Source organism: Tachypleus tridentatus, chromosome 13 (genome assembly GCF_004210375.1).
Source record: "Tachypleus tridentatus isolate NWPU-2018 chromosome 13, ASM421037v1, whole genome shotgun sequence".
In the NCBI taxonomy this organism is placed as follows: domain Eukaryota; kingdom Metazoa; phylum Arthropoda; class Merostomata; order Xiphosura; family Limulidae; genus Tachypleus; species Tachypleus tridentatus.
Genome location: NC_134837.1, coordinates 73934448 through 73958333, shown reverse-complemented (window position 1 = coordinate 73958333; position 23886 = coordinate 73934448). Strand labels below are relative to the sequence as shown.

The following is a 23886-nucleotide window of genomic DNA, read 5'->3' as shown; positions in this document are numbered from 1 at the left end:
AATCCATAGCTCGGTACACTAACCTCTAGATCACTCAGTTGAAAAATGTCTGCCTTTATTACTTCGTTACGTTTCGGTTAAGTTTCTTGAAACTATTGTTTACAACTTTGTTATTCAAATCAATATTGAAATTACCAGTCACATGGAATTCACTCACGACTAATATATTTTATAATAACGAAAGTAAAAGTTTAATTTATAGGGTTTGATTAAGATATTTATTCAGTTCCTCAGTTTAAGGTTATACAGTGCTATCTGGTGAATATATTATTCATTGATCTCTGTAACTGAAACAGTTATTGAAATTATCAGTCTTCTGGTTATGAAATTTGCTCGTTATAAAGGCTCTCTATAATTAAGAAAAAAAGTTTAATTTACAAGATTTGATTAAAATATCTATTCAGCACTTCACTCTAGGTTATTCATCGCCATATATGGAAACTATAATTTAAGATTTTATTGAAAACAAATTGTAGAACTACATATCTAACGGTAAGTGCTTGAAAAACAGCACTTATAAAATAATTTTACGGTACAGCGATCGAAGTTTGGTTGTGTTAAAAAGAAAACCAATAATATTGCAATAATGTAAGAATGGGTTACGTTTCACTCTCATTTTTGGTTTATTTTGAGTTTCACGCAAAGCTACACGAGAGCTATCTGTGCTAGCAGTCCCTAATTTAGCAGTGTAAGACTAGAGGGAAAGCAGCATTTTTAGAGATGTTAACGTAAAAAAAAATATCCGTATTAGAGTATTTGTAAAATTTCTATTTTGATTAAAACACCGAGTTTTAAGAACGTACATAATTATATGTACATTCAAACACATGAATAAGGCATTACTAAAAGTTTTCTTAAATCTTATATTCGTCGGGGGATTCATTACAATTTACACATCAAAATGTTTGTTTCAGAATTTCGTGAAAAGCGATAACAGAATTGATAACTTCACATAGCCGTTCCTAATGAAGTGACAGAATACCGATGCACTAGCTAATAACAGCACCTACCGCCAATTCTTGGGCTACTTTTTTATCTGCGAATTATACGATTTGACCTTCATTTGGTCTCAAAGTACGGAGTGTGTTTGTGCGGCAACTGGTCGCAGACTTTAAACCCTAAGATTCATAGGCCAGACATTCTACCTGTCACATATTAGTTCCGACGACCTTCAAAAAAGTAGTGACTGGTGTTGCTTGAATAAAATCGAGTCTTGATCTCCTGTTAGAATCATCAACTGCGGTATGCAGCGATCTCTTGAAGTTTGCTTGTAATTAATTAAATCACATAATTTTTAGAACGTTTGAAAATAAAAGTAACATAAGCTATTTCAAAAACAAATTGCTATTATTAGAGAACACGTCTATGAAAAATGATTCCAACGTAAACAGAACACTTCTGAAATTATTTTTAAGTTTGCTACCTTGCATAAGATAATATATTCTCATATTACATCTACAATATGTTTATTCCATATTATTTTATATTTATTGGATTTTAATACTTAAATATAAATTATAAGTACACTAAAAAGTTAAATTTTTGAGGTAAACACGTAAAAAGTGTGTTGGCTATGGTATTAATATCATATAAATATTACAATTAGTTTAGATTAAAATGTATTGTGACCGTGAATATTTTTCGCTAAACCAGACAACATGAAATTATTCATGATAGAACATTTCCTAACAAATGTATTAAACATAAAGCAGGAATTTAAAGAAAATCTTAAGCTTGGTCGTCGTTTCGTAATTTGGGACGCACAACACTATTTGAGTTGGTGTTGATAAACGTACTTAGACGGAACTCCATAATTCGAGGAGGAGAGCTTCTGTTTCTTTTTTTGGCCGTAGTAAGCTCCTCTAATGGGTATGGTATGTTAATAAATAGATAAATAAACTAAAAATAAAGAGTTTGGAATAATTGAGTAAATACTGAAATTAATATAAACAAACAGAGCCACGGATATAACACTTTAACTTAACTACGTAAAATGCTAATTAGCTAGAGGATTGGTTTGTTTTGGAATTTCACGCAAAGCTACACGAAGGCTATCTGCGCTAGCCGTCCCTAATTTAGCAGTGTAAGACTAGAGGGAGGGCAGAGAGTCATCACCACCCAACCGCCAACTCTTGGGCTATTCTTTTATCAACGAATAGTGGGCTTGACCATTACATTATAACGCCACCACGGCTGAAAGAGCGAGTATGTTTGGTGTGACGGGGATTCGAACCTGCGCCCCTCAGATTACGAGTCGCACTCCTTAACCCACCTGGTCATGCCGAGCCCTAGCTAGAGGAACCATGATGACAAGGTTAGTTACACAAGTATGTCGGCGTTGTTATAGCGACGCTGTCCATCAGGATGCACTATTTATCTCAGATAATTTTTTTTCTCTATTGTATTGTACGGCTGAACGTTTAAAGGTTGAATTCGTTATAAGCCTAATAATACAGTCGTCTCGTCACGTATTTATTACACACACACACACAACCCATCTTCCCCCATACAGGTCAAATTTTTTGTTGTTTAGTAAAGTAAAGCAATTTTTTTTATGTTCATGTCACAAGAACTGATTAAACGAGTCTATTGCACATGTAGCAAAAACCTCAGTTTGACCCTCAAGAATAAGGTTCATTTTTCAAAAGCGCTTGGGTTATAGGGTTTGTTATTTCATTTCTATCACGACTTCTTGAACTTGCATTTTTTTTTTAACATTATAAACCCCACGTGCACGACTTACCTGTACAGTAGACGTTTCTTCCCGTTCATCACGCTGATTTACTGGTTTCTGTACTCCAGTTATTATATATTACGTAGCACTTGAATTTAAGCTATGTTTAAAAATACTTCGTTTTAGTTTTACTAAATTAAGCTACAACTTAAGAAAGATATAACGTTTTGTTTGTAAAGCGTAATTACAGAAACTAATACAGACAAGAGGTTCCACGCTGTCTGGTGTAGCTAATGACGTCATGTGTTCTGATCCACTTCTCACGTGCTCCACGTAAATACCACCTCCACTTTCACGCGGTCATGTTCAACTATCTACGCGCGTATGAGACAGGATCGACGTGAGAATGTTTTCCATAATCCGAGAACCTGAAAAATGGGGATGTCATCGTAGTTTTCATACAGACTCAAGGTATGCTGTATTCAAAACCCGCCCTCACTGTACGAGTTAACCGAGTTAGAACCCAGAGAAAACAGGATAAATTTACTCGCGCTGATCAGCTAAATTCGCTTGAAAGATAGACCCACAGATAAGAGAGTGAGATTGTGGCGAAACACTGTAGCGGCAGGAGGGCGCCGCGCCCCAGCCCAACGATCGTCGGCTACTTTGACCACTCACTAACTGCGGTCGACGGTGAATACAGGGCAAGGCACTACGGTAGCTCTCACACACGTGCGTTCCGAGGTAGTTCCGAAAGACTGACACATTTTCGTTCACTTATTCTTTGGACTGTGTAAAGAATGTACGGTCTCCCTTGACGTCTTTTCATGAATGTTTTGAATGCACATACAAGAATGGAGTTAGCCACTTAACACTTTGATAGAGTGTTGATTGTTGTGTGATTGCAGTTTTCTAAACTTCTGCTAAAGATACCAACTAGTGAAAAAACAATGCAACAAACATTCAACTGAACCAACTTTTCTCAGTGAAATATCTTAATCTCACAAGTGCATTAGTCGTTGTATAGATTCATTTGTTTTGATGTTTCTCCAACGTACAGTTAACCCTAATCTGCCAGATTAAGTAGTAATATCCCGGAAGCTACCGCTATCTTGCTCCTAATGCCTTTAACACTCTCATCAGCGTTGATGGAAAGCATATCGAACTTCAAGTAAAATCGCTACAATTGTTATTTATACCTTTTAAAGATATAATAGTTTGTTTGTTTTAAATTTCGCGCAAAGCAACACGAGGGCTATCTACGCTAGCCGTCCCTAATTTAGCAGTGTAAGACTAGAGGCAAGGGCAGCTAGTCATCACCACCTACCCACAACTCTTGGGCTACTCTTTTACCAACAAACAGTGGGATTGACCGTAACATTATAACACCCCCGAGTATGTTTGGTGTGACGGAGATTTGAACCCGCCACCCTCAGATTACAGATCGAACGCCTTAACCACCTGGCCAAAATACAATAGTATTGTCTGTTGTATGGCCATGTAACTAACCGCAGGTTATAGAAGGTTCTTCACCCAAATTGGTATGGGGGTTCATGGGTAGATACATAAATATTTTCAGTTTTATATTTTCCTTTTTGCGGTTTTATGGGCGTGTTTGCGTTTTTTACAATTACTTCGTGCCCTGTTAATGGAAATACGCGCACATTTGCGATTTAACAGTTTATATGGGAGAAGTTTTTTGTTTTGTTTTTTTACAGTTATATATATACAAGAGGAGAAATTTTTCATGTCATAAGATAACCTTTCATGAATTTAAATAGCTTCAGTCTAGGGAACAGGTACTCCAGCTAGACAGCAATAATTAATGAAACATAATACGGGACTAAAATAAATTATTCACTTAGGTGACGATTGGACAGTTAACAGTAATCTAAATTAATGGTTATCGATTATAAGGTTCATGTGTAGAACATTTTTCCTGTCGACTATTACTGAATGGACCTACGAAATCCCTAATTTGTTTTTATGTACATGAGAAAGGTGTAATCCTACTGACTAACAAAAGCATTATTGAAACTCACTACTGTAGGATTAGTTAACCCTAAAATGTTGTTTGACAAAATTAGCTATAAGAAAAACAAACCTAAGATGATTCTAGTGATTTTTACGTGATTGATTTTTTTTATCAATATAAAAACACTGAAATTGACCCCCAGTGGCATGTCTGCGGACTCACACTGCTAGAAACCAGGTTTCTATACTCGTGGTGGGCAGAGCACAGATAACCCATTGTGTAGCTTTGTGCATAATTCCAAACAATTATCACAGTGAAATTTGATTTTAAACCAACGACGCTAGCTTGCAATGAGTGGAAAAAATATTGTTTGTTTATTTCAGAATTTTAGCGAAAAAGCTACACGTGCCTTTTTGCGCATAGCTGCCTTCGGTTTTGAATTGGTTGACTAAAGGAAAGGTAGATGGTCAACAACACACATCGCAAACTTGTATATTACCTCAAAAAGCTACAGTGCAGAGCGTATTTATGAGGTTGCTTGCTGCGAACCATGAATCCTCGGATGCATATTCCAAACACAAACACGTTCATCAACAGGTCACGCCTGGTGTATATATATATATTTAAGTGCCACATTGGAATTTTTCTTTTATCAATACGTCGGACAAATTTACAAAACGCAAATTCAGTTTACTTGTCTTATATTAGGTTCGTACAACGTTTTGATGAACGGAATAAGCTGTTGATGTTAGGGAAGATCTCAGTTGATTTCTACGCAATTTGCTAGTGAAACTCGGGTGGGCCTCTTCTATAGATCTAGTTTAAATGGATAATCAGATGGAAGAAGGGTTCGATTTGGCAGCCAATTCGCAGTAATGAAAACTAAACTGAACGAGCAGGTCGGTAACAAAGCGAAAGTTACATTTAATGCTGCTTGTATCACGGATACTGTTGCACGGATGGTTCACGTGAGCAGCCCTCAATTACAGCATTACTTTTAAAAACCGACATTGGTGGTTGTTTTGTTAGTTAATAACATTCACTGTTGTGCGAAGTAGAAAAATAAAATCAAACAAAACGGTATTACCTATTCAGTAGTTACGTGTTGCAAGCAACTTTCTCTATCGTAATACATTGACATTCATTTGATTGGAAACAAGCACAAAGCTACACAATAGGCGATCTGTGCTCTGCCCACCACTGGTATCGAAACCCGGTTTCTAGTGGTGTGAGTCCGCAGAAATTTTAGCTGTGTTACTGGGAGAAACTGATATTTAATGATTACGCCGTTGCAAACCACACATTATTTGTCTTGCCATACTCATATCGGTATTTCCTCTTAAACAAACGTTCGACATAGATACATAAGGGATCTTCCCTGCTTCCCATACATACTTAATGTGAAAAGGAAAAGTACTGGTTCTCCTAATGTATATCAAAGTTCAATTGGAACATTTTCTAATAAAAGCACAAGTTGCAAAAAGACAACGTTTTAAAACATTACTAATTTTAACTAATAACACGTTTGTTTAAGACTGACTAGTTTGTGTCGAAGTTTGTTGTGTGTGTGTATGTTTGTGAGGCGTCCCGAGGCCTCTTACGATCTCTGAGGCACTTCAGATGTCTGTGCATCACTGGCGGTTTTCGGCCAGTTACGTGGTGATATCCCTCCCCCTCTCTTCAGGAAGCTATCCCTAATACAGCAGTGAGAAACTACAGAGAAGGTATCTAGTCACCTAACGCTAACACTTTGGCTTTCATTTTATCCATGAATATGGCAGTACCTACCACGACATTACAATGCCCAAACGAATGGAAGGTCGAGCTTGTTCGGAGACTTTGATTTGAACCCTCGATCCACAGATTGTAAGTCAACTTCTCTAACCACCAAATTTAAAACAATTTACAGGTAGAAAATAAAACCAATTAAATGAGAATTCAGTTTATGTTCTCTGGAAAAAACAATCGACACAAAATGTATAAACAATGTACCAGACATTTATTAATTATGGATTAGTTACATTTTTCTCATATATATGTATATTTAATTAATGTTCACATACACACATATGTAGTAAAACGTATATTACTGTACGATACAAAATAAACCCATTTGCATTTCGTATAGAAAAAAAGCTTAAATCTGTGTGTGTGTGTGTGTGTGTGTATATATATATATATATAATGCTTGTTAAACATGCTACAAACTCTAAAGATTACAAATAATACAATCTAAGCTAATAAAAAAACTGGTTACACAGATGTCCAACACCTCTGAAGAGCAATGCTACAATGGATCAAATCGACATTAAGTTGTTGTTCTGTAATTTAACCCCATGGATAATGCTAAAATATTAAAGACAATAGTCTTTTTTAAGCAAAAACTACACAATGGGATATTTGTGCTATGTCCACCACGGGTATCGAAATCAAGTGATTGGCGTTACAAGCCTTCACACTTACCACTCACCTCTGGGGAGGGATGGTGGTAGAAAACTAATTATCGATTACACTAACTGTTTACGTTGTCGTGCCATTCTGAGGTAATGATCAACGAAAAGAGGGCGCTCTCATTTTTAGTGTTTGAAAGTTTCCCGGTTCTGGTAAACTGGTTATAAACAATCCGTCAAATCGTTAAACAATCAACTGAATCTTGTAACTGCTATGGTTTTGCATTAACAGTTCTATTCTTGAAGTGTGACATTCAAGGTTAAGAAAGGTCCTAATAAAACTTGGGCTATTGTTCCTTTACATAATATACATTTTTTCTAGCACTCAGTAAACTTAAATGATAGCACAAACCTCAAACTCTCTTCCACTAAACTAATTTGGTTTGTTCGGAATTTCACGCAAAGTTACACAAGGGTTCTCTGCGCTAGCCATCCCTAACTTAGTAGTGTAAAACTAGAGGGAAGGCAGCTAGTCATCACCACCCACCGCCAACTCATTTACCAACGAATAGTGGGATTGACCGTCACATTATTATACCGCCCACGGCTAAAGGGCCTCTTTAGTGTGAGGGGGACTCAAACCCGCGACTCTCAGATTACAAGTCGAGTACCTTAACCCACCTGGCCATGCTAAGCCTCCACTAAACTGAGAAACTTGTCCAGAGTACATAAATTACTTTGTCATTACTTTTTTTTGACAATAACGTACTTAACATGACAAGTTCTACCAGAAAACTAATCTCATAAATGGTTTTTCGCATTTATTTTTTGTACCAACAACTTTTTTCTCTCTCTCTCTCTCTGTTACTTTGTAGAACTACGATTACGTTTAGTTACTTAATACTGTTGTATATATGCGACACTAAATTATAGTAGCACTATGAAGATATAAATGCGTGATGTTACTATTATGTAGCACTATAAAGTAACTGTGTGAAATTTGTTACTGCAAAGAAATATTTGCACTCGTGAAGCACTATGGAAAGATAAGATTCTGTACTTGTTATTACATGGAAGTACTTGCACTTATGTAGCACTAGAGGAGTACATGCCACAATTAAAAATACATAAACACATTTTCCACTCTAGAAGAACTTACTTCTTTCTGAATTTTCGCGCAAAGCTACACGTGGGCTATCTGCACTAGCCGTCCCTGATTTAGCAGCGTAAGACTAGAGGGAAGGCAGATAGTTATTACCACCCAGCGTTAACTCTTGGGCTACTATTTTACGAACGAATAGTGGGATTGACCATCAAATAACGTCCCCTCAGCTGAAAGAGCGAGCATGTTTGGTATGATAGGGAGGAATTAGAACCCTTGACCCTCAGATTACGAGACGGCTCGGCCCTAACCAAAGTCATGCCGAGCTGAACTTATTTGTGTATGTGTAGCATTGTAAAAGGAAAACACCCTTAGCTTGTGGTAGCATGTATTGCAGCGCAGTACTATTAAAAGATAAATGTGTGTTTTACTGCATATTAGTGCGCGTGGTTATCGTAGAGAAGAAATAAACCTTCAAACCTGTGCATGCCAAGTAATTTATAAGTCTAGTCAGATATATATATATATATATATATATTAGTTTAGGGATTAGCATAGATCTTGATAATATGGTGTGTAACACATTATACGCGGATAGGCATACTTGTTATTGTGTGGTGTGACACTACATAAAACAATAAGCTCAGATGTAGGTGTCATGTAGCACACTTATAGTGGATAAACATGGATGAAAACGTGCAATACTTTACAAAGGAATAAACAAATTTGATTAGTACAGTTCTTAAACAAGTGTATACAGCTGTTGATAAGTGAATGCAAAAATATCTTTCTATGCAGTATGTTTCTTTCATGTTATTTTGGTATTACAAAAATATTTTTAATTATATGGTATCTTGGATCTAACAACACGAATACAGTTGTAATTCAGAATATTACAGACATAGATGGACAAAATGTCAACAAATTATCCATTTGGTTGAAAACCTTAACTATAATCTGACTTAAAAAGTATTAACTATGAATAGCACCCTAAAAGACATTGGTTAAGACTTCATCATGTAGACGATGAACGTCAACCTACTACCATAGAGTAAGAGATGTTTAAATTATTTTCACACAGTATTTTTTCAGCGTTGGTATCAATGCTGCCATCTGGTGAGAATGTCCATATTAATGGTTACAAAGCTGGTACTCTATGGATATTTAGAAGAAAAACTGAAAGTAGCAAACATGTAAAATATTATCCAATGGTACACTAGTAGTTCTTAACAAGTCTGTCTCTCTTACGCTTGGAATTTTCTAAACACTTAGTGTTGACATGATCCATTGGAAGGTGACTAGTAGTAGAGAAATATCACTAATCACATCAATAAACCCTTTCAATATTTTGTGAAAATTAATTTATTATTACAAACACCTTGAGAAAAAACAAGATTTTTAAAACTTATGAACAACACGTGTTTAAATACGGTCACTGACATGTAGTATTAGCATAGAACAACAAATAAAGTTTAAAACTAACATTGTTATTAAGAGACATACAAGATATTAAAACCTATAAGTTACAAACTTCTATCTTTTTATATCACATTTAAATTGATGTGAAAGTTCTTAGTACAAAGTACATTAACACTTACCAAGATATAACACTAACTATTCTTACTACATGGCTGATTGGTTTGGTGTTTTATGGCGCAAACAACTAGGCTATCTGCGCGTTTTCACAACATGTACATTTTTATGATTCATACACCCAGCAGATGGTGTTGATTGTTATGTTTCCTTATAATAATTATAATACATTCTCAGCAAAACTCACTAATTAAAGAAATATTAACAGTCCTGCATTATTTCTAACTCTGTTTAAATACATGAAAGTATATTACACTACTTATTCTATAAATTACCTAAAATATTAAACATTGTAGGAGGAATAGTTTGTTTTTTTGCCCACCAGGAAATAATGAAAAGCTATTGAAAATAATGAAGCAATTTGGTTATTCAATGGACTTTTATGACTTTGTATGATTATTAGTACTATTTTATTTTAACAGTGCTAAAAATAGTTTCCCTTTCAAAATTCAAATTCACCACAGCAGAGTTCTAATATAGAACACCATAAGTGTTTACTGATAACAAGGCTTGTTAAATGGTGAGTACGAGATATGTTACTGCAGTTCAACATATTTATGAGAAGATATGAAATCTCAAAACATTAGTATTACATTTAGGAAATCAAGAAAAATACTTAACTATTTTCTCTTCCATTTCAACTTTACCACACTTCATAATACTTGTCTTAATGATTTGAATAATGCAAGAGTAAGAAATTCAAGCTAATATTATTTACCTTTTCTTATCAAGTAATGAAGTTTTGACAATATGACAAATCTGTAGTATTTCTTTACAAATTTTTATGCACCTTTGTATAGTAGACAATAACATGACCAACATATATGTAAAAGGTTCTCAAATTCATCGAAGTCTTGTTTGAAATAAGATTAAGAAATAATGTTGAAAATCATTCATAATTTCAAACGTACGTATTACTTTCTTAGACAATATTTTTCTTATGTCTTATTATGCTATGAAAACATTTTATTGTTTAAACCTAGTAGTGTTCTACTCTGTTTTGAAGTGCATCTAGAAAAGTAGGTCTTTCTGTTTGAGTTGGAAGTTTCCAGTTGAACTCTAACTATAGATTATATTATTTCTAATTTTCACAGAGCATGCTACTTGTTTCAATGATAGATTACACAAGAGATTTTATAAAAAAAGCCAATGCTGCTATGCTTTCAGTATTTTCATAAATTTGTAGAAACTTACAAATGCTTTACTAGAAGTAACAGAGCAGGAATGACACAAAATTTGAAAAATAATGAGAGTTCTTGTGTTGTGTTTGGAATATCTAACATGCACAAGATCCATGATCTGATTTAAAATAAAAAGTTTAGGTGAAAGATTGCAATAATCAAAGGTTTAAATGAATTTTCTGTAACTGCCATCATTTGTTTGGGCAACATTTTTACCTACTGGGTTCAGATGTTCATTAATGTCTATAAGGTCATCAGAAACAGACCAACGTTTTGTTTAATATATTTCTTGATGTTTGTTATAAGCAGGAAACCAATATAATAAAAAAAAATACTTACTAGTGATCTGTATAATTAAAATAATAAACCTGACATTTTATATGCCCAAAGAATTGAAAAATAATGGAATGTTTTAATGAAACTAAGGGAATGCAGTCAAGAGAATATGGCAAAGTTTTGTCAGATATGTTGAAAATTTAAATATTATGCAAAATATATGCTGAAATAAATAACATTTATTAAAAAAAAAACTAGTATTAAATAAAAAGTCAGTCTCAGTCTGGGCTAGATAATAAAGGTAAATTGTAATCTAAGGCTAGGGTTAAAAACAGAAAACTTTTGTGAGAATATTCAACAACCACAAACATTTAAAATAAAAGTTTAGTTCCAGAGTATAAATCCAGAACTGCTGTCGTCCTCTAAATAAATATTTTAATAATGTTGTATTAATTAAAAAACAACAACAAACACCTTTGTTTACAACACTTCGATCACATCATCTTAATGTCAACTAATCCAAAATTTTGTCTTTGCAACTAGTATACTTCAGCTCTTTAATCTAGTGATATAATTTTGCTGTTAAAAAACAACTACATACGCATACCAAAAGATGCCTACTATTCCAAAACCTGTATTTAATGAGCAAGGTACTATATTCTCATATAAAGTTGATCTTAAATATCTTTAAAATCCTTCTAAAGTAAATACAGTTAAACAATAATTATATATTTTAGTTATTTTGCACTACAAAAGACATACAATTCAATAGATATGTACAATACTACCCTTGGTTACATAGTAACATATTTCAACTTGTAACCATATAGGATATAATACTGTATGAACTATAATGTTGTATTCTAGCTAAACAATACAACAACAATTTTGAAAAAAGTTAACAATAGTCTAATGTCGAACCTACTAAACGTGTGTCACACTTAAAATCTATCACGTTCAAGTACCATCACTTTGTGTTTTGCAAGTGTTAAGATAATAAACTCTTCATGTATGTAAAATAATACATAAAGAAATAAAACACTTTGAAATACTATATATTCAATTTAACATTATAAGTAGAAACCCTCATTAAACATTTAGATATACCAATGTAGGTTAATATCATATAATCAATATAAATATTACAGCTTTCTTAAAATAATCACCTGAAAGACTGCATTTACCAAGTACAAAAAAAAAAAGGTTTACAACCAATACTATTTATTAAAGTAATGTATGTTTTAATACTAAATTAACAAAGTAATAGCTTATTATTTTAAAATTACTATATCGTTCAATGTAGTCTTCATTAAACATGATGACAAGTTAATATACATAAATTATTATTCAAGCATTGAATACGGATAATATTGCTAATCAGTCTGATGTAAATTAAACCTAACAGCTTTTTACACTAGCACTACTTTATAATTTCTTTATATTTTATTTCACTATTTTGGCCACAAGTCTTTTTTTCTTTTGTTTAGATGATGCCTAGATAAAACTGTATCAAAAATGTTTTGATTATGTTTAACAACACAATACACGAACAAGTACTTTTTGAACCACATTTGCATCAAGCAAAAGTTTAAAGAAGTGATTCTGGAATGAAAAGTCCTATTATAGTCCATTTTTTACCAACTTCGATAACAAGAATTATAATAATAGCAATAAGAACATTGGTATAAATCTTAAAAAAGTGATACAAGTTAGTAGAAAGTTTGAAAATACTTGATAAATAATAACTCTACAGGCATCAAAGAAACCAAGTAATACTCATTGTTGGTTATCACATAAATTGAATATATACACATGTACAGTTATGATGACAACACCAAAACTTATTTTAAACACATCAGTATTGATTACTAGAAACAATTTAAACGTTTTATTTTTCAGGCAATTAACGTTTTAATCAACTTATTACTCACCCCCAAATGTCCTCTACCTTTCAGTAAATCAACCTTAATTATTAATACTATCCAATTCTTTCAATAAGTTTTGATGTGCATTCAGAAATCAAAATTTACATTACATGACATCTGAATGCACAAAAAAAACAAACAAGCTTATGAAACAGTAAGAAAGTATAATTAGTTACCAATGATGTTTTTTTTCACTTATCAATTAACCTTAGCTTGGTTTAGTCATTAAAAACAGACATACTTTATTTATTATGGGTATCAAAACCTTTAAAGTGTCTAAAATCTGTAGCCTTACAGATGAGCCACTAAAAAGGGACATTTAACCTCAATATTTGTAACAAGCAGAAGCATTTCAAAACAAAATTTATGAAGTTAATTTACACATAAGCGAGGAGAACAAATATCAACTGTAATTAAGTAGTAATGAAAGTGATCAAGAAAGTTATTTGATTAATATGAGCTCGACATTTTGTCATTATGCACACAGTTTAGGTTTTGTTTTCTTTACACTTCTGCAACAACCAACAATATAGCTTCAAATATTCTTGCAGCTCCCACAAAATATATTACAACACATCTGTTGATCTCTCTCTTCAATACCATAAGCATACAAGTTGATCAACTGTTGATGGACCCTGAAATGATGGAATTTATGATGTTATAATAAAATAAGATAATTCATAAATGTTAATAATTGAAAACGTATCCTGAGAAATTTTCAGTGGGTGAAAACTAGAACTGAGATATATGGTGAAATTGTGCTTAGTACAGTTCAAAACTATTGGTCATAATAAAGAAGAAATAAGAGTATTTCGACCATAGCGTGACTAAGTCCACCAAACAATTATAGCAGATTCTCATGAAATTAATAGAAGACCCCTCATACAAATACAAATTTCCTTCAGTTTCTGAGAAAAACAGCTTTGTGACCCAACTCTTTGCTAAGGAGTAGCAGATGCAGTGAATATCTCTGAGTAATTATCAGGATAGCATTGCAATGCAAGGTGAACATTTGACAAATAGTGTGGAGTGGGATGGAAACTTTTCACCAGTAATATAATACATAATGAAACTAGACTATTTATAAATCATCAATCTCGAAGGATTGCACTTAGCTTAGAGTGACATACTTATAAACGAAACCTAAGGCTGTTATTTGTTTGAAAGCATACCCATCTAATGCTGATAAGCCATTCCCAACAGAAAAGCAAATTTAATCACACGTCTCCTTACTCTGAAGTGTACGTAAGGTGAGCGAGTGGTAAATATCCTATTGAAGGTTTAATAAATATTTATTTTATCAGTACAGTTTCTCTATCACAACACTCCAATAACTAATAAATATCATCCCATATATTTTTGCACTTAACACAATTTATTTTTGTTCTTAAATTAGCACAAGTATGCATGTTCTGAATTCAAAATATAAAATGCTATGTTAAATATTCAAATTTTCTTAATGCATTCTCTGTATCTTAAAATAATCTAAAACTGACATACATATTATAGAATCAAATGAAATAACATAATAAATCAGGTTTTGTAAAGATGTTTTGTTTTATGTTTTGACAGACTTTCATTATACTTTGGTTTCTAAGAAAAGGAACATTCTTATTTAATTTTTGCTTTAGTTACATGTTTTGTGATTATATTGGTTTTCATTATTATCCAAGCAATTCTTGTTTTTAACTTAAAATGCAAACTTCATAACCACAACTTTCAATTTTTAATTATTTCATAATAATCACATCAAAATTTAGACAAGCTTGTATAATTGTTAACTTCTATTAATATTTGTAGCTTGGCTTATCTCAACTAAACATACATAGATTAATACACTGTCATTCTACTTCTTTAGTAGAACTTATTCCTAGGAATCAGTCATGAATTAAAGTCTGTTTTTTTTTCAGAACAAAAAGTTCTCAGAAATATGGCATGTATTTAAATTTACTCACTTCACTTGAATAGCTGGTTCAGACAAAATTTCACCATCACAATTCCATACACTTTTCTTAGATTCATTTTCTTGAATACTTTGATCTTCCGAGGATATTGTTTGTGAGGAATATTCAACGGGTGAAAATTGGAACTCGGATACACGGTAAAATTGTACAAAGTCAAAATCAAACTGTAGAAAAGAAATGAAAAAGAATTTACCTTTAATTGTGAATGAGAGTTTCACAACTTTAAATAACTGACAAAAAAAATCCATGTAGAATTTTTTTGAATAACATTTTCTCAACACAGAATTATTAAACAAAAATACATAGTACTTTGCTATATCTCTGCAACATTAATTTTTAACTGACATAGCTATTCATCTTCCTACAAGTCTAAACAATGGTGCAGTTTTCGTGATGTATTAATAATAACATAATACTGTTTTGAATATTTACATGACAAACATTCACTGATTTCTGTTGGCTACTTTTGACTAAAATTAATAATCATTTTAAATGTGTAGCTATTTCTGATAACTCTGAATAAAATTGTTTAAACAATCACAGTAATAACTGCTTAGCTTTAATCTTTATTATATGCATATTTTACACAAAAATTGTTTAATTATGATACTTTAGCATAATTAGAAATTAATATAGGTCTTTATTATTTATGATGTTAAGTAAACACAGGTTCAAAAATCAATTTAACCCAAAAACATACACTATCCTATAATTCAAGTGCTTTTGAAAGGTGCACTTTCTGAAGTGTTTGAGTTATAGGGTATTGTATTGTGTGGTATTTTATTAATATAACCATATTTTATGAATACAAAAATGTAATTAAATAATTATTCTTTGAAAAAATGTTGGGTTATTATAAAGTTAGTTAACCAGTTGTAACACCCATAATTTGAAAACATACAATATTTGGTAGATTAATTAATGAGGTAATGGGATAAAACAATTATTTTCAGAGGTCGATGTCACCTAATTTTCTTAGCCAACGTTAACCATTTTCTGTGTAACCACCATTACTGTAAAATATTCCATGCATTCATGAAACAAACAGATAATACTGTAGGATTTTCTACAATTGTATTTCACTTGGTGTTATATGCTATCTGTCAGGACTCTTGAGGTATTATACACATTATAGTAAATCAACAATTTAGATTACTTCTGTTCACATTTATATTTAGAATTCTTGGGAATATGCAAACTGTTTAGAGTAACTGATAAATAAAAGCTGTTTTATGTTAGCTACCTACTGGGTTAGCATTATGGAATGCTGTACGGAACAGATAACGTAAAAAATTTAATCGAGAGCACTTTGTCACAAGAATAACATCAGTACATCCATTTCCTAGATGAGCAGTTGGAGAAATTCCATCCTTGGTCATGGCACAACGACAAGTCATCGTAGCCACATTAATAGCAATAAATGTCCCTCTGATCTTCAGATATTCTGTATAATAATAGAAAAGTTGTTCATTTAATATGATTCACTTGTTTTATCCAGTGATTATCATACTTACCATCAGTGGAGAAAAAAAAATGGCAGCTTATGTTTCTTTAGGATAATCTTTACTGAATAATAGCATCTGGGATGAATACTTATGACAAACAATGGAAAAGTATGAATACACGAAAAGAAGTTAACCAAGGTTAACTTTCAGAATTTCACATGAAAAAGTTAATTATTTTATACTGCCTACAAATTTTAAAAAACTTACATTTTCAGATTATGTTTTTTAGGAACTTGGAAAATGGCTTAGAAGATGGACTTTTTGAAAAAGTGACCAGGAAAGATAAGAATAACCACAAGAGTTTAAAAAAATCTAACATTGTTTCTTTTACATATTGCACTTCACTGCTTCTTTCTGTACTAAGTTATTTTAATTTATATGCATTTCAGTTTCTTGTAACACAAGTATTTTTTGAACACTTTGCATGCATTTGATATATTAAAAACAATACAGCAAAAATAAAAACACCACAAAAAACTGACACACAAATATCATATACACGTCACCACGCAAAACTTGTCCCACTTTTGTTGGTGGTACTTACAAGAAAAGTTGTTATTAAGACAGTAATTTAAACCGTCTATTTTACAAAATAAAATATGAGTTTCCCTGTTTTATATTTCAATTTTACATTTCAACACCTATTTGAAAAGTTCTTTTTAATTCTTCAACCAAAAAGTTTTATTTCCATAAAAAAGGGGTATTTCTACCCCATGTCTTATTCACTAATGATAAAAAACTTACTTAGATCCTTTCCATTGTCCTGTTTAAGGCCATTTGCTCCTGAATCTATACTTGTCCTGGTTACTGTTGTACATACTTTGCATCTGGTTGACATAAAATATAAACAACACACAAACACAGTTTTGAATCTTTATACAAATCTGATAGCATAAAAATAAATAACAAGTTTGTATATTAATAAACACCAATTTCTCTTCAACTATTTGTAACAAACCAGATGTCTACAAATATTTATTTTCTTGTTACTTAAGAACACTGATTAAAAACACAAGTTTTAGGTTGTATTTCAAGTTTCAGGATAATATACTTTGTTAAACACTCCTTTTTTGTTAAAGAAGTTGAAAGACAGTCCTATACAAACTGATACTAATTAACCATTTCAAAAAAGTGAAAACATTTATATTCCAGCCTTGTGCTATCATTTCAAAAAGAATCTTGTAAGATAAATATTAAAGTCCTCAACTGAGATCAAGTGATGGTAATCTAAAAACTCTCTCTCATCAACTCCTATTTAAGTTGTAAATCACAGTTTTGATTAAGAATGATAACATTGGAACTGTTATTGACATCAAAAAATTTGAGAAATTTAACAAAAAACTGCACAAAATAAACAAAACTAGATTAATTTTGTACACACTATGTACTGGTTGATCCATCTGTGAAACTTACAGGCAAACCTAAAGTGGATTAACTGAACCATTTTATAAAAATCAACATTTTTTTTTTCAATGTTATTTGTTAGTGTAAAGATTCAAATCTTTTAACAAATAAACGTATTATTAACCTTAGATGTTTCTGGGCATTATTTTAATTGTTGTTTTGTTTATGCCAGTTATTTTAGGAGGAAACAGTCGACACCAAATATTGATTTCTGTGTTAAATAAAAAGCAACCCACATCTAGTTTACTTCAACTTGAAAAAAAAACGTGATATAGCTTTTCACTGATCACGTCAGGAGAAGGAAAAACTCAATCCCTGAAGAAATCAGCAGTTCCATTTTTGCAGAAACAAATATCTACCATTTTTACTGATAAAACATTTTTACAACTTCTTGAATATTAAGTACCTTGTTTTCACTTTCACAATGTTATTCATAAATTGAGAAAAACAATTCTAGACAATAACATTTTTCTTACCCAGCTCTACATCTATCCTTGTCATTCACAGAATCAACAACATTGGTAATTGCTAGTTTGATTTCTCCTTCGTAAAGTTGACCTTGAAGGAACTTCTTAAATCCTAATATATCCAAATAACTATCATAAGTTTCACTGCTAACCAATTTCATTTACTTAAACTATATAATAAAAATTTGTTTAAATTATAATTTTTCAAGACAGGACAGAAAAATTTGTATTATGAAAATGATTTTTTTTTCAACTATAGCTGACAGATGAGTTGCTATCTTTCTTTAATTAAAATATTAAATGTTCACTCAAAAATAAATTTTTAATTCTAAAATTATGCTTAGGCATGTTTTCAGACTATACAATGGCTCTACAGGCACATAAGACCAGTGATGCAATATATAATACAATTATCCATTGAGATCATATTAATTGCTTTAAAAAATATATAAAATTGCTTGGTGGTACAACTATTTTATTCATATATATTTCTTCCACGGGCACAACTAAATAGGTACGGAAGTCCAGAACTGCAATGCGAAAAAAATAACCTGAGGTCTTATCTCATACATACAAAATAATAAATTAGTGATAAAGGACTCATCTGGCATTACTTCTCAATATAATCAGAGAAGTATTTCTAATGGCACAACGTTTTTCAGAGTATTCTACAGTGTCCTGAATCTTAGAAATATACCATGATAATTATTAAAAATTCCCAAAACTTCTCTTTCCTGCAATCCTACGTGGATGTACAAAGAAGATAAACTCTAATTCATGTGTCATTTTGGCAGTGTTGTGTAGCGAGTGCAAGTTTGATTATTAATGAACACTGTTCTAACATTGCTAATAAACAGTTTACCCAAACAGTATGAAGTTCATAAGAAAGATTTTAATAAATCAAATGCCAACTTTGACAATTTCAACTTCAATAGGCTTTCCAATGTTGAAAAATAAACAAGGACTGATGAGGACAATTCAGTTTAAAATATTATTTCAATTATTATCGTGTACTGCAAGTTAAACACAAGCCTACTTTTATTTCGTTTTTTTACAATTTGAGTGTTTTGAACACCATTAAAAATTCGAAGTGTTACAAACAGTGTGTGTTCAGAAAATACAACCATCTTAATGAAAGTACCTTGTTAGCTATAAAAAAAAAAGAGCAAAAACTTGAAAGTATGAAAACTGTAAAAAAACCAATCTGGTTTAACCCATAAAAAAGACAAAACAATGAATGTTGCAAGTTTTGTAAGATTTACTTTTGACTGACCTACATTGTTAGGTTTTTGTGTATGAGTATAGGCAGAATTATTTACAGTAGATGTCAGTGACATGTTGGTAATAAATTTCACTAATAAATGGATAGCATACATTCCACTTGTTTTAAAATAATATATTCAAAACAAGTTAAATGTATATACAAATGTTCATTATACAGTTAACCATCACAGTTGTATCTAGAGCTTTAAATAAATATCTGTTTATCAGTCTACACAAGCTGGTTTGGTTTCTTCTGAAAACAATTGACAAAAGGAATTATACTTTCCTACTCTTATTGGAACACACTGTGTGATAAATTCACTGACATTACCCCTGAGGGTTATCACAGTTGTATCCAGAGATTTAGATAATTCTATGTCAAAAATCCACACAGGCTGGTTCAGCTACTTTAGAACTCAAATGACAAGATGAATAATTCTTCTCTCCTCTGTTATTACAATGCAACCCGCAATTATACTTTAAAATCTGCTACTGTACTTTCTCTATGGCTCAACTTACAAACACAGTGTAGATCTAAGTATCTCACTAACTTTGCTTTACTTTTACTAACTTGGTTGCCTGTATATATCAAGCAAAATCCAAGCTACTGAAGTTAAACAAGTTGATCACCATGGAAAAACATGGGATGTGAGTGCTTAAACCCACATTGTTTCATCTTTTCCTATCTTTCACTCCCTGATTATATACTGTCTGACTGAACTAGAACTCTCTACAAACTACAAGACATTATGGCATAAAAATGCTCACTTACAGCAACAGGAAACATTCAGAGGTTTGTAAACAAAATTAAGATAATTTAATATTTTTTGAAGATATAAGTTGTTGCAACTATTTAAATCATAATTCTTGTATAAAACATAAAATGAAATGTAATATATGTCTAACATAGATGCATACATCTTTAAAAGACATACAACTGCAAAAATGAGAAGCTTGCAATGGATAACATTTGTTAACATTAACAAAAGAAATAAGCATATTAGTCCAGTGATGTTATGCACAATCACAAAAATATGTTTAATAAAATTTTCTCAATTTTTAATAGGATTTAAAAACGAACTACCTTCATATATTTTAAAACCTTAACAAGTACACTTTTACAATACTGACAATAAGTCATTTCACTAAAATCTACAGGATAAACAATAGTCTGGATGGATTGAATAAGCCTGTTCTAATTTTTAGCAACAGTTTCAATAAGCAAGGTAAAGTTGATCTAATATTACTTCTTTACTAAATCAGACTTCTCAGCACTCACACAGCTCTCTTCAATCTCCTGTAATAAGTCCTATTTAAAATTTTAATATATATTAAATACTTCTGCTATTTGGTTAAACATACAGTTGTACAATTCATTTTCTTTACACACCTTTAGGCTATTTTTTGAGCAACAAGTGGCTCTAGCCATTGTGTGAATAACTGATGCTTCCTGAAAATATTTAAGAAAAATAAAATGTTCTTATTTCACATATTTTAATAATCTTCATTCCTTCTACCACATAATTCATGGTTAATGTTACCTGAGTAATCATATCTTTTTGGACCCATCCACCGATGTTTCTCACTGTCAACAAGAGTATCACCAAAGTAACCATACGACAGAAATGATGTAGCATACTGTAATAAGTATTCATCATGATGAATACTACAAATATCAATACTCAATTTGGCACCTGAAAGACAAAGATAATTGGAATTTTTTTAGCACAAAGCCATATGGGTCACCTGCATCAAATAACTGGATTTAAACAACAAGTATAATAAAGAAGTGAAAAGGATAAAATAATACCACAGAAGATAAAAACATATCACAAAGCTAGTTTAATATAATGCTAATTATTAAACAGAATTCAAATGGCCTTATGGTCTAGAAAAACTAGAAATTATGGTTAACTTTGATAGTATCATTATTTTCAATGACAAATTAGGATGACAGAAATACTACAAGATATATGTATAAAGAAGTGTTATATTTCAGCATTGTTGGAACAAAAGAAAAGCAATATGTGGGTATATGTCACCACATTTCACAGTTTACTCCCTTGTGAAAGAAAATAATAAAATTACAGATACTGCACAGCCTTTTGAGGACAACCTCATTTGTGCAATTACTGTGAGAACTAAAAACCAATTATTGATATGTGTTATCTAGATGACCTTATTAAAATAGAGTTAACCCTAAATCTTCTTGAGAACTGGCTTGAAATCAAAATATGGAAAATACAAAGCTATAACATCACCAATAAAGGCCAATTTGGTTGCAATGTCTGCATGTTCATACCTCATACCCTCATATTCTGGCATGGCTAGGATCGAGAGAAACTGGAAGTAGATAGAAGACACGGAGAAAAGGGCCAGTCTTTTCTAAATGGCCTAGATGACTGAGTAATGATGGATATTTAGTGATTTCATGGCCTTCAAACAGATGATGGAACAATTAGTGTACATCTTAATTTCTACATAACTGAGAACATGCAAGATTTCAGTACCACTCAGCAAATAAACACAGAACCTATAGTATGGAGTCTTTGAGAAGCTACAGAACTATAGTAAACAACGGCAGAACTAAGAGCTATCTAATTTCATACTGTCTATATAAATAGGAACAGAATGGAATTTTAAAGGTGCTCATTAGAGCTAGTTAATACTTCCAATAAGGAGTAACCATCTTCATTTGCAAAGCATTAACAAACCATGAGATGAGCTAATGTTATTCACCAAAATTAGTCTTTATCTGGATACCATGGTCTGAAGTAAAAACATCAGATTATCTGTTTGTATAATATTGAGACTTGATAACACATAGGTAGTTTGGATGTCATGGCAGTGAGTGGAGCTTTTTAATGTAATGTAAAGAAAGTGGTAAGCATCTGAAGTGAAGTGGAGGTTCAGAAGATGCTGTGTACAAATGCCAAGCTTGAGAAGTGTTAAGAGCATTTGTGCAGAACTAAAGTACCTAATTATACACAGGGTCCAACATCTTTAATGCAGAGTTCTTCGTCAAGACACAGACCAAATATCCTTGGAAGATGTGATAGAACTTGAGCACAGAAAACCTACTTACTTCCTAAGAGGTGAAAAAGATAACACAGAATCAATTTGTTTGTTCAAGAGAGGCACCAAGAACTTTGTCTCAGGAATTTGTGCACCTCCCAGATGGAACTTGAGTCCAGGATGCAATCCCCTTTAGCAAAAGAAATACATGCAGATGGTTACAGATGAAAATCTGAAACTGTCTGGAGTGATCAATCACAATTTATGAAGAGAAGTTTACAGTTGCTGCTCCATGTGTCTCACAGTCGATGATGGACAGTTATTCACAATTACTGGAAATAGCATTTCAATGATGGCTATGACCTTAATGGTTACAACACCCAAGTCATAGCCTCTGAGGTATCCCAAGCTCCTGTGGTAAGGATCAGGATAGTGTTGATCCCACGTGGATCAGGAATGACTACTATGCTAAAGAATTATAATAAAAATTGCTATACTGTCATATAATCCATATGAATGGAGGTCTTGTAACATAATCAGCTTTCATGTGCACTTGTAAGCCTTTGGAAAATCAAATAAGGTGCTCCATCTTGAAAAAGATTTCCCTAATTTGCATTTCCAGTTTAATAATTATATAAGGTGGTTCAAGATGGAATGTTGTCTACAAAAAACACACTGGAAGTTGGAGAGGAGGAAGTATGATTTAAGGAACCACACACGAGAAACTTTAGTCATCCTCTCGAGAGCTTTCTTTACCAGGTAGTCAAATCAAGAGGTCTATAATTAAAGAGCACCTCTTGCTCAATCCAACTCAATTAAAACAGAAAAAGACTGATTAAAGCAAAAGAAATATGATGCAGCATTTTATAATAGAAATCATCTGCTGTAACTGATATATTACCAGGCTAAAGTAAAGCAAGTTCAAGTCCCAAAGAAAATGGTCACTTTTAGTCATCAATTCAAGTAGATCAAAAAGGTGGGGTTTATCACTGTGTGTCTTAATGGCCAAATGGTCAGAATAACAGGCAAGGATGCTACAGTGGTAGGAGAAATATTCTCTAAGAGTTGGCAATTCCCTGAAAACCAGCAACTTGCCTATTGAGTTTAGTATCATATCTCTGACTTCAAAAGTTGGGGTGAGCAAAAGGTTTT

At 32.2% G+C, this 23886-nt stretch overlaps 1 protein-coding gene across 3 annotated transcripts in view; it reads right to left on the bottom strand.

Annotated features, from left to right (window-relative positions):
* Nucleotides 1–8065: 8065 nt before the first annotated feature.
* Nucleotides 8066–23886, bottom strand: part of LOC143238646 (ceramide kinase-like) — a 31385-nt gene continuing 15564 nt past the window's right edge. For 2 of the 3 annotated variants that reach the window (XM_076479054.1, XM_076479056.1), the window contains 6 exons: nt 21261–21413; nt 18466–18568; nt 17330–17412; nt 16328–16524; nt 15072–15244; nt 8066–13751 (listed from right to left, as the gene is read on the bottom strand). In XM_076479054.1, the coding sequence (XP_076335169.1) occupies nt 13652–13751; nt 15072–15244; nt 16328–16524; nt 17330–17412; nt 18466–18568; nt 21261–21413 (809 nt within the window). In that variant the 3' untranslated portion in view covers nt 8066–13651. Of the gene's footprint in view, nt 13752–15071; nt 15245–16323; nt 16525–17329; nt 17413–18465; nt 18569–21260; nt 21414–23886 lie in introns of those variants that run through there. The other variant, XM_076479055.1, reaches the window with a different exon arrangement.